Source organism: Aspergillus candidus, assembly GCF_002847045.1.
Source record: "Aspergillus candidus strain CBS 102.13 unplaced genomic scaffold BDW47scaffold_15, whole genome shotgun sequence".
Lineage (NCBI taxonomy): Eukaryota > Fungi > Ascomycota > Eurotiomycetes > Eurotiales > Aspergillaceae > Aspergillus > Aspergillus candidus.
The window spans coordinates 351,522-363,799 of record NW_020194020.1 but is presented as its reverse complement, the minus strand read 5'-3'; the positions used below and the strand labels follow the sequence as shown (position 1 = coordinate 363,799).

General features: G+C 54.8%; 3 protein-coding genes across 3 annotated transcripts; 2 read left to right on the top strand and 1 right to left on the bottom strand.

Moving 5' to 3' along the window:
* Positions 1-146: 146 nt before the first annotated feature.
* Positions 147-1,384, bottom strand: BDW47DRAFT_124817 (uncharacterized protein; the record flags this gene model as incomplete). The annotated part of the gene is made up of 2 exons (XM_024816312.1): positions 147-1,289; positions 1,352-1,384. 2 exons carry the CDS (start codon positions 1,382-1,384, stop codon positions 147-149), a joined length of 1,176 nt encoding a protein of 391 aa, XP_024673205.1.
* BDW47DRAFT_103828 (uncharacterized protein) lies at positions 1,234-1,754 on the top strand (the record flags this gene model as incomplete). The annotated part of the gene is made up of 2 exons (XM_024812175.1): positions 1,234-1,289; positions 1,352-1,754. A coding segment is annotated over exon 2 (194 nt), but the record flags the coding sequence as incomplete, so codon positions are not given.
* A 3,236-nt stretch (positions 1,755-4,990) lies between these two features.
* On the top strand, positions 4,991-11,917 carry BDW47DRAFT_17120 (glutamate synthase (NADH)). The gene is made up of 4 exons (XM_024818370.1): positions 4,991-5,342; positions 5,442-5,482; positions 5,546-8,892; positions 8,968-11,917. The coding sequence occupies exons 1-4, from the start codon at positions 5,167-5,169 to the stop codon at positions 11,782-11,784; spliced, it is 6,381 nt and encodes a 2,126-aa protein (XP_024673203.1). The 5' UTR covers positions 4,991-5,166; the 3' UTR covers positions 11,785-11,917.
* The last annotated feature ends 361 nt before the right edge of the window (positions 11,918-12,278 follow it).

Here is a 12,278-nt window from a genome sequence, read left to right as displayed (position 1 = left end):
CCTCAAAACGCTCATCCGCTCCACTATCAAGTAAGACCGACCGAATTCCACATGAACCCCGATGCCGCCGAATGCTCCATAGGGTATAAACACTTATCGTACACGCAAATCTAACATCAACCCCGAATATGCAATCAGGATTGCACCTAATACTCAAGACTATCCCTCGGCCCCCCCGTCCGCCGTCGAGGGAACCGCCCAAAAGCACCCGTGCCCGTGCCCGTACCCGCACCCCGACGACTCGCCTGGCTGGTGATCGACGAGCGCAGATTACTATCGTCCTCATCGACGAGCATCCCGCTCGTATCAAAGGCATCGCCGCCACCACTCCAGCGTTGGAGGAATCTCCGCTGCGCCTCCGTCTCGCGGTGTCTCCGTACGGGCGGCGGCGGGGGCAGACCGGCGCGGCTGCTGGTTGTGCTGGCGCGGAGGCTCTGCGCGAAGCTGATCTCTTCGTCCTCGTCGTCGAACTCGGCGTCTGTGTCTGTGTGCTGCCATTCGTCTTCTTGGTCGGAGCGGTTCTCGGCTGCTTCGGGGATGTCGTCGTCGAGGTCGTGGTCCATGCCTTGTTCTTCTTGTTCTTCCATGCTTTCGTTGTCGTCGTCGTCGGCGGCGGCGCTGGGGATGTCGTCGTCTAGGTCGGGCTGGTTGTTGAAGTCGTGCTCTTCGAACTCGTCTTCCTCCTCCTCCTCCTCTTCTTCCTCATCATCATCATCCGGAAAAGCCTCCGGGATATCATCATCCAAATCCCGCTCCATATACCCCTCCTCATCAACCCCTTCCTCCTCCTCCAGCCCCTCCTCACCCTCCTCCACAAGCCCCTCCACATCATCATCATCAGCATCAGCATCAGGGATATCATCATCCAAATCCCTCTCCATCCCCGTATCATCCTGCCCGTCCCCACCAGGCTGACCCTGGCCCTGCGCCCCCATCTCATCCACCCCCGGATCCGCCGCCGCAACAGCAGCAGCCATCTCCGCCGCCGCAGCAGCAAGCGCCTCCTCCCTCTCCGCCTCCTCCTCCTTCATACCGAGCATGGTCTTCGGACATCCTGCAGGCCGAATCCACGAGCATCCGAACGAGGCGATGTTGTTTTTGCGCGCTCGCAGCGCGCGCTCTTCAAGGTGGAGCGCGGAAAGGACGTTGTCGGGGTTGCTTGTCGTTATGGATGTGCGTCCGGTGTGGTGGTGGCTTGTGCGGCGGAGGTGGTGGTGGTGGTCGGTGGGGGAGGGGTGTGGGTGGGAGGAGCGGTAGGGTTGGGAGGAACCGAACCAGAGGTCGTGGGACTGTGTTGTTAGTTGGGTTTTTATTGATTTTTGGAGATGAGGTTTAGGGTGAGTGGACGTACGTCACGAGGGGTGATGAGTGGGAGGGAGAGCATTGTTGGAGGTTGATTTGTGGAGGGTATTTTTCATGGGCGGATGTGTATCCGGTTCCCTTTCTCAGTTTGGCTGATAAAGCCCAAGATTGGTATTATTTTTTCTTTCTTGTTTCTTCTTTGGGCCCTTTTTTTTCTTGTATCCGTTAGCGGGCAGGTGAAGTTGTCGCAGACCCAACGACCTACTACCTTAGCTTGGCGGATACAAACAAAGCGCGAAAACCACCAATACAATAATTGACAGCAATCAATCTTGCTGTATGAGTTAACAAACACAGAAATTGCAAAGAAAGCACAAAAGCAAGAAAGACCGTTGACACGAAGGCACAACAAGCAATCGCATCACCAAGCGGCCGCAAGAACTGGAGCGGAGGGAAACAAAACAAACAACAAACAAGTCCGTTAGCTCCGAGATCGAGTCCGCTCCGCTCTGAGCGCAAGGCGGGAAGGGCTAGACCTTCCTAAGTTTTTACATACTTCGACAATTTAGAATTATCGATCTGCCGTTGGTTTAGAGTGGGTGAAGGTTTTTTTTTTCTCTTATTTATTTTCATTTTATCTTCATACCAGTATGAAGGAAGATGGATTTTATGGTTGGTAATGTATTGCATCGATTTGCCCTCATGTTCGCGGACTCATTTGGATTGAATCTACTCCGTACGAGGGGAAGGTATACTATGAATGGCTGGTAAGGATGGCTTTGGAGAATAATAGCTTGACTTTACATATACCTACATGACCAAGGAAGAGTCGATTCTAGCAAGTCCGTTTGCTTCTCGTAAGCGACAGTACTAGTCTCAACTGTGTTTCAATCGCAATGCCGTAGACACTTTGCCATGGCAAGACCTCTCATGGCCTTAGGGAATAGCCTGACCTGTCAGGCTCCTCTGCAACCAACAAAGTACGTCACAGTAGCGGTAGCGGACAACCTGCAGGAAATCCCGAGTAGGATGTGTGAAGGACAAGTCATCTCATCTGCGGAACCGAGGAGCGTGCCAGCTGCCAAGGGATTCCCAGATTGGACCAGACGAGTAAGTGACACTCCCTCACTACAGGGGAGAACGGAGATGATGGATGGTCCGACATCTCCCGATGGATGGTGGTCGTGCAGCATCCTGCGGGCGGGATGGTCGGTGAACCCAAAGCGGACAAGACCGGTGTGGACATATCGGGCGAATGCGGGAACATGATATTGAAGAGGGTTGGTTAGTTAGTAGGCAGGCAGTGGAATAAGCTAGATCGGTGGCCAGATGTTGGCTGCACTGCGCGTGGGATCATGTGATACCTCCGACATGATGAGGTGACACTGCGTCTCCATCTGCTTGGCTTTCTTGTGTTTAGAGTATTTAGCAGGTGGTATGCTGTACCATCACCTCCTTTCCCCCTGGGGATACTGTGAGGCTTGTAGAGGAATAAAGTATGATCTGGGGAATGACGATGGAATAAAAGACCGAGGTAGAAAGAAACGTGCTATGGAAAGTGGAGGCGGCTGGCTTATGTATTAGTATTAGCATCACATTATTCGTATGGCTGGGATTAAGCTCTTATCAGGACTGGGTGGGGAACCCGTCTAGAATCCGAAAATCGTACGGACCAGCCTTTAGTGGTGTATTGAACCGTTTACTCCGTACACTCCTTATCGCAGATGTCACTTCAATCCCCGTTGGTTGAAGTATCGATGAAACCTGATGTAAGGACTCCTGATGCTCTTGACCGCTTCTTCAGTTGTCTCTGAAGTTTCAATCAAGAGTAGATTACATGAAGCATCAGGCGAGTCGATCTGTAAACCGAAGGGTTCATAATTCAACCACGCCGATTGGTCGGGAACCCAGCATGCTGATAGCACCCTGTGGAGAGGAACCAAACACCCCCGCGGAGTATCCATTCCATACGGGTGGGGATTGAGGCGATGACCTTCGAAAGACGCGAGAATTAGACTCCCAAGCTGATCATCAACCACCACCCATGGAGCGTAAAGAGGAAGGCTCCGAGATCGGGAGAGGAGGTGGATGAGAGGAAGTCTTCCAAGGGCAGGGCAGTGGTTGTTCCATAATACATATCATGTATACGCTTGTAACGAGCAGGTAACCCAATGATCGCCATCCAGCTGCAACGTGACTTCTAACCGTGGGGTATGCAGGAGCATGCAGTGTCCTGTATGGGATTTTCGTTCGGGTTTGGGGGAGTTGAGCCGGCCAACGAAAGGTTGATCTTGGCAGCTTCGGTTGCAGATGCTTGCAGTGCATAATATCAGTTTTTATCCATCGACCTGGAAAAGAAACAGAAATCAGGTCAATCAATGGCTTCCACTGTTCTAGCCAACATAATTATAAGGCACCATGTAACCTTGACTCGTGCAGTCTGCACCATTTCCGAGACCCCATTCTAGTGCCTGCCAAGCATGTAGGAAGTCCTCCTCCGTACTAATAATTCCTCGGTTGCTTTGGATTGCACCACAACGGTTTGGGGTCAAATCGGGGATAAGCACCACACCCTTGCCCAGGCCGCCCCACTGGGGGATAATCCACCCACTCGGGTCAACGTATGATTTACTTGTTTATGGTCATCATCTTAATAAAGAATTTCATTACGTTTCTGATTGGAGGAAATGGTTGCATGACTGTTTGTCTCTCACATGAAGGTCCTAGAGATCTGGACGGAAAAGGAAAAGTTACGATACAGTTCCGTACGGGCAAGTGGATGCCTTACTCCACCCGGTTGGATCTTGACGTCGTAGAAACCAGCAACCTAATCTTCTTGGTCAACAAGGTTGGAAAGCCAGGTTTCTGATTGGTTCTAATACTCTTATCTTTGACCTCGGGACTTGGACGAGATTGATCTTCATGGCCACTCAAGTACTGGTATCCGTATGAACTCCCTAATGGAAAGTAATCTGGTCTCCGAAAACGCTTTCACCAGGTGTTTTCAACAAGGGAAGAGTAGGAGTAGGTAGGAAGGTGGGGTACCTGTTTTATAGGAACGTACCAGGCATTATCGATGTACCTGTACTCCAGATGGATCTCGTCCTTTGTACGGTACGATACACATCTCTTGATCGTGGTCCTTCTCCATACTTCCTACAGAAGTCACTGCAAGCTGCAATTTGCCACGGTGAAGCTCATCCTCATCTCCACCATCCTCACCTATCACCGCGTAGATACAATTCCAATTCCTTTCTTGCTTTCTTGGAGTCTCCCCCGTCAAGGTTTCATTTCATTTCTTCAATTCTTTCATCTTCCATTGTCCTGTAAATATCAACCCCATTGGAATCTCTAGACTTCACCAGTCCAATGAATGAACTACCACTGCCACCAGTAGTAATATTTCCACAATAAGATAGATCTCCTGTATCGGAGGGTACTGAGGTATTCCCCGGACCTCTGCCTCCCGTCCCGCCGTCCTCGTCCGCCTTGGATTTATTCGATTATTTGATTTTCTACCCCCACCATATCCACCACATTCCTCGACTCTCTTCTTTCTCTCCTTCCGGCCATTGCACTTTCTTCCCTCTCTCCTTCTCTCCCCCTCCCCCTTCAAGCAACTCCTCAACCTCCTAGACCATCCTTCTAGCAATCTGGTTGAAGCGGAACTCATTGTGACGCTTGTCGAACCTTCCATACTTACCCTTTTTCTTATCTTTGACGGAGCTTTCCCATACCTGACGAATCACCGTCCCCCCATAACCTCCCCGAAGCAATCCGCGGCGGGACCCCGTTTACTATCCTAGTCCCATATACTACTCCCAAGTTTATCTCCTCCATTCTCTGTCGGTCACCGGCGGAAGAATGGGTCTGAACTTGGAGGAAATCTATGGTCAAAATCTAGTCGATGAGCAGAAGCCCAACCAGTATTCCGAGTACCAGCCAAAGCAGGGCTATGGCTGGGCCAACACCCTGCCCGAGAGGCAGGGTCTCTATGATCCCGAGTATGAAAAGGATGCCTGTGGTGTAGGCTTTGCTGCGTATGTCTATCCGTCCATCTCCATCCTCCGATGTGTGGCCGTGTGAAGGCTGTGGACTCTGCTTTGGAAATGGATTTACTAAATGGAGTGATTCGACAGTCATATCAAAGGAAAGCCCAGCCACAAGATTGTTAGCGATGGTAGGTCGTCCTAAATCCAGCTCTTAGTCTTCAGCTGATACTGACCCCTTCGTGAATTGACAGCTCGGAATCTCCTCTGCAACATGACCCATCGAGGCGCCGTCGGTTCCGATGCTCGAGACGGTGATGGTGCTGGTGTCATGACCAGTATCCCCCACAAGTTCTTTATCAAGAACTTTGCGCGCGAGGTGGGTGTGGACCTGCCCCCACTGGGTCAGTATGCCGTGGGAAACTTGTTCTTCAAGCCCGATGAGGAGACCCTCAAAGAGTCCTCAGCCACCTTTGAGGATCTGGCCAACTCTTTGGGCCTGCGCGTGCTGGGATGGCGTGAAGTCCCCCGCGATTCCACGATCCTGGGCCCCGCGGCCCTCTCCCGGGAGCCCGTCATCATGCAACCCTTTGTGGTTCTGAAGTCGGCCTACGGGGAGGGGAACAAGCCCGAATCCACCGATCCCGAGACGTTCGATGAGAGAACCTTTGAACGCCAGCTGTTCGTCCTGCGGAAGCGGGCCACCCACGTCCTCGGACTCGCCAACTGGTTCTACCTGTGCTCCCTGAGCAACCGGAATATCGTCTACAAGGGTCAGCTGGCCCCCGTGCAGGTGTACGAGTACTACCACGATCTGGTCAACGTCGACTACGAAGGCCACTTTGCCCTGGTGCATTCCCGTTTCTCGACCAACACGTTCCCCTCCTGGGACCGTGCGCAGCCGCTGCGGTGGGCTGCTCACAACGGTGAGATCAACACCCTGCGAGGCAACAAAAACTGGATGCGGGCCCGCGAGGGCGTGCTCAAGTCGGACATCTTTGGCGACGAGCTGGACTTGCTGTACCCCATCGTCGAGGACGGCGGCTCCGACTCCGCGGCCTTTGACAATGTCCTGGAGCTGTTGATGATCAATGGCGTCCTGTCGCTCCCGGAGGCCGTCATGATCATGATCCCCGAGGCGTGGCAGGATAACCCGGCCATGGACCCGGCCAAGGCCGCTTTCTACGAGTGGGCCGCCTGTCAGATGGAGCCCTGGGATGGCCCCGCTCTCTTTACTTTCTCCGACGGCCGCTACTGCGGTGCAAACCTCGACCGCAACGGCCTGCGTCCGTGCCGGTTCTACGTCACGGATGATGACCGGATCATCTGCGCGTCCGAGGTTGGCGCCATCAGCATTGACCCCGAGCGAGTGGTCCAGAAGGGCCGTCTGCAGCCCGGCAAGATGCTCCTGGTCGACACCGTCGCTGGTCGCATCATCGACGACTCCGAGCTCAAGCACACCGTCGCCCACCGACAGGATTTTGCGGGCTGGTTGGACAAGGAGCTCCTCAAACTCCCCGCCATCCGACAACAGTTGCTGGAGCAGAAAGTCGATCTGGGCTACACCCTGGATGCCAACACGATCCAGAACGACCCGCGCCTCATGGCGTTCGGTTACTCCTTTGAGCAGGTCAGCCTGCTGCTGGCCCCCATGGCGGCGGACTCGAAGGAAGCGCTGGGCTCCATGGGCAACGACGCCCCCCTCGCCTGCATCGCGGAGCAACCGCGCCTTCTGTACGAGTACTTCCGCCAGCTCTTCGCCCAGGTGACGAACCCCCCGATTGACCCGATTCGGGAGGCCGTCGTGATGTCCCTGGAGTGCTACGTGGGCCCGCAAGGCAACCTGCTGGAGATGGACCCATCGCAGTGCCACCGCTTACTCCTGCCTTCTCCCATCCTGAGCATCCCCGATTTCAACTCGCTGAAGAACATCAACCAGGCCCACCAGGACTGGACGGTGAAGACCATTGACATCACTTTTGAGAAGAAGAAGGGCACCGCCGGATATCTCGAGGCGCTCGACGCTATCTGCGACGCGACCACCGAGGCGATCCAGAATGGCGACAAGGTCATCGTGCTGTCCGATCGCGCGACTGCCGCGGACCGGGTCCCCGTCTCCGCCTTGCTCGCAACCGGACTGGTCCACCACCACATGGTGCGCAACAAGTGGCGATCTCTCGCGGCCCTAGTCGTGGAGACGGCCGAGGCGCGTGAAGTCCATCATATGTGTGTCATCCTGGGTTATGGCGCGGACGCCGTGAACCCCTACCTCGCCATGGAGTGCATCCTCAAGATGAACCGTGAGAACCTGATCCGCAAGCAGATGTCGGACGAGAAGATCATTGAAAACTACAAGGCTTCGTGTGACGGTGGGATCTTAAAGGTGATGAGTAAGATGGGTATCTCCACCTTGCAGTCGTACAAGGGTGCCCAGATCTTTGAGGCTCTCGGAATCGACGACAGCGTCATCGACCGGTGCTTCACAGGGACGGCAAGCCGCATACGCGGGTTGACGTTTGACCTCATCGCCCAGGACGCATTTGCCTTCCACGAGCGAGGCTACCCCTCGCGTGAAATTGTGGAGATTCCCGGACTTCCCGAGTCGGGCGAATACCACTGGCGTGATGGCGGCGAGCAGCACGTGAACGACCCGGTCAGCATTGCCAACTTGCAGGACGCCGCACGCACCAAGAACGACAAGTCCTACGAGGCCTATGCCAAGTCCGAACATGAGCAGATCAAGAACTGCACGCTCCGCGGCATGCTCGACTTTGACTTTGAGCAACGGACCCCGATCCCGATCGACCAGGTCGAGCCGTGGACTGAGATCGTCCGCCGTTTTGTGACGGGTGCCATGTCTTACGGATCCATCTCCATGGAGTCCCACTCCACCCTCGCCATTGCCATGAACCGGCTGGGGGGCAAGTCCAACACCGGCGAAGGTGGTGAAGACGCCGAGCGGAGCAAACGGATGGAGAATGGCGATACGATGCGGTCTGCCATCAAACAGATCGCCTCCGGCCGTTTCGGTGTGACATCGCACTATCTGGCCGATGCTGATGAGCTTCAGATCAAGATGGCCCAGGGAGCCAAGCCCGGTGAAGGAGGCGAGCTTCCTGGCCACAAGGTCGTCGGTCCCATTGCTCACACCCGTTACTCGACGCCCGGTGTTGGCCTGATCTCGCCGCCGCCCCACCACGACATTTACTCCATCGAGGATCTGAAGCAACTCATCTATGATCTCAAGTGCTCCAACCCCCGTGCCCGTGTCTCCGTCAAGCTTGTCTCGGAGGTCGGTGTTGGCATTGTTGCCTCGGGAGTTGCCAAGGCAAAGGCCGATCACATTCTGATCTCCGGCCATGACGGCGGTACTGGTGCATCTCGCTGGACGGGCATCAAGTACGCTGGCCTGCCGTGGGAACTGGGTCTCGCTGAGACACACCAGACTCTGGTTCTGAATGATCTCCGTGGCCGTGTCATCGTTCAGACCGATGGTCAGATCCGTACCGGCCGTGATCTTGCCGTCGCCTGTCTGCTGGGCGCCGAAGAGTATGGCTTTGCGACCACGCCGTTGATTGCCATGGGGTGCATCATGATGCGCGTGAGTATTTCCTAACGATCCGATCCCCAATTATTTTTTATCTGATATGGTTACTGATGTTTAATCTTCCCCTAGAAATGCCACCTGAACACTTGCCCCGTTGGTATCGCCACCCAGGATCCTCATCTCCGTTCCAAATTCCAGGGTACGCCTGAACACGTGATCAACTTCTTTTATTACGTCGCCAACGAGATGCGCGCTATCATGGCCAGGCTGGGGATCCGCACCGTCAACGAGATGATCGGGCGTGCCGAGCTTCTCAAGGTCCGGGACGATATCCGGACGCCCAAGCAAGCGAGAATCGACCTCTCCCTCATTCTCACCCCGGCTCACTCTCTCCGCCCTGGTGTTGCGACATACAATGTCCGCAAGCAGGACCATCGCCTGCATACTCGCCTAGATAACAAGCTCATCGCCGAATCGGAGCTTGCCTTGGAGAAGGGACTGCCGTGCCGGATCGAATGCGATATCGTCAACACGGATCGCAGTCTGGGTGCTACTCTTTCTTACCAGGTCAGTCGCCGTTTTGGTGGAGATGGCCTTCCACAGGACACGATCCATGCGAACATCAAGGGATCGGCTGGCCAGTCTTTTGGTGCCTACCTTGCGCCTGGTATCACCCTCGAACTGGAGGGCGACGCGAACGATTATGTCGGTAAGGGTCTGTCCGGTGGCCGTCTCATCGTCTACCCGCCCCGTGGCGCGGCCTTCAAGGCAGAGGAGAATGTCATCGTTGGAAACACCTGTCTCTATGGCGCCACCCGTGGAACATGCTACTTCCGCGGTGTCGCTGCCGAGCGGTTTGCGGTCCGTAACTCTGGCGCTACGGCTGTGGTTGAAGGCGTGGGCGATCACGGATGTGAGTACATGACTGGCGGTCGTGTACTGATCCTCGGCTCCACCGGCCGTAACTTCGCTGCCGGTATGTCTGGTGGCATTGCGTATGTCCTGGATATGAACCAAGACTTCTACTCCAAGGTCAATATGGAGATGGTTGAGGTTTCCTCCCTGGAAGATCCGACCGAGGTCGCCTTCCTCCGTGGGTTGATCGAGGACCATCACCACTATACCGGCTCTGAGCTGGCTGCCCGCATCCTTCTGGACTTCACCCGGGCATTGCCCCATTTCGTCAAGGTACTGCCTACTGACTACAAGCGTATCCTGATGGAGGAGGCAGCCAAGGCGGAGGCAGCGAAGAAAGCCGAATTTACCCTCCCGCGCCTGCCCAGCACCCCGGCCAATGCCGAGAAGCCCAAGGCCAAGGTTACGGATGACGGCAAGAAGGCCGAAATGCTGGACATTGAGGACAGTGTGACCGACTCCAAGACCGAAAAGAAGCGGTCCGCCCTCATCCTTGACAAGACCAGGGGCTTTATGAAATACAACCGGCGCAGCGAGAAGTACCGCAACCCCACCACTCGTACCCGTGACTGGGGAGAGATCTCGAGTCGACTCACCGAGGATGAGCTCAAGTATCAATCGGCTCGTTGTATGGATTGCGGTGTTCCTTTCTGCCAGTCTGATACCGGATGTCCCATCTCCAACATCATCCCCAAGTGGAACGAGCTGGTGTTCCAGAACCAGTGGCAAGACGCCCTCAACCGTCTCCTTATGACCAACAACTTCCCCGAATTCACTGGCCGTGTCTGCCCTGCGCCATGCGAAGGGGCCTGTGTCTTGGGAATCACCGAGGACCCCGTGGGCATCAAGTCGATCGAGTGTGCCATCATCGATCGCGGATTTGAGATGGGTTGGATGGTCCCTCGGCCACCTCAGACCCGCACCGGGAAGACCATTGCTATCATTGGATCCGGCCCCGCTGGTCTCGCCGCGGCAGACCAACTCAACCGTGCAGGCCACAGCGTCACTGTCTACGAGCGTGCTGACCGCATTGGTGGGCTGCTCATGTACGGTATTCCGAACATGAAGCTTGACAAGAAGATCGTCCAACGTCGTGTGGACTTGATGGCCGCGGAAGGTGTCAAGTTCGTCACCAATACGTCTGTCGGGCCCGATGATAAGGTGTCGCTGGATTCTTTGCGCGCGAGTAACGACGCAGTCGTCATCGCCACTGGCGCTACCGTCGCTCGAGACCTGAAGGTGCCCGGCCGTGAGCTGGATGGTGTACACTTCGCCATGCAGTTCCTGCACCACAACACTAAGTCCCTCCTCGACTCGGAACTTGCCGATGGTGCGTACATCTCCGCCAAAGATAAGCACGTTGTGGTTATTGGTGGCGGTGACACCGGTAATGACTGCATTGGAACTTCGGTTCGCCACGGCGCCAAGTCCGTTACCAACTTTGAGCTTCTGCCTCAGCCTCCTCCCGAGCGTGCCCGTGACAACCCATGGCCGCAGTGGCCCCGCATCTACCGTGTGGACTATGGCCACTCGGAGGTCAAGACCCACATGGGCAACGACCCTCGTGAGTACTGCGTCATGTCTAAGGACTTTGTCGACGATGGCAGCGGCCGCGTCAAGGGCATCAACACCGTCCGCGTTGAGTGGACCAAGAGCGCTTCGGGTGGCTGGGACATGAAGACGGTCGAAGGCAGCGACCAGTTCTTCCCGGCTGATCTTGTCCTCTTGTCTATGGGCTTCCTGGGTCCTGAAGACCGCATGCTGGGTGATGAGATTGAACGGGACGCCCGCAAGAATGTCAAGACTCCCCCGGGGCAGTACGCCTCCAACCTTCCCGGTGTCTTTGCGGCCGGAGATTGCCGTCGCGGACAGTCTCTCATCGTGTGGGGTATCAACGAAGGCCGCCAGTGTGCTCGTGAAATCGACACCTTCCTCATGAATACCAGCTCGCAGCTCCCTGTTACTGGAGGTATTGTCCGCCGGCCGGCCATTGACTCTGTCCCTCAGGTAGCGCAGCCTGTATGTGCGTGAAAGTTTAAAGTAGCTCTCCGGACGGCTTCCGACTGTTGAGTCTTTCTTTCCATGCGTCATGCGGACAATGATCTATCAAGATTTCAATGCAAACGAAAAGTTCGTCAGATTGGTGGTATAATTGCTGGGGAAGTTTTGTATCTTTCACCACCATTCCCTAGATGATCTGTCAAGGCTTTTTGTCTGGGAGCGAGGCTTTCATCATTTCATCATGCGATATTCAATTCTCACTACACTTATGGTTCATGGTCTTTGGTTCTGGTTCATTATTTATGTTTCCCACGGGGTGATGATATCTGGTTTGGCTGTATTCCTGTTTCTTTTCCTTTGTTTACAAAATGACGTGCAAGGTGTCGGAGCGTTATATGTTTCTTGAAGTTCTGTTGTCTCATGTTGTACATAATCTGGCCAAGTGCCGGCAGGTGTTTACAATTTAGCCTACTATACTTCTTTAATTGTCTTGTTGTAGGTTACGCCTGTATATTTGCGTAGGC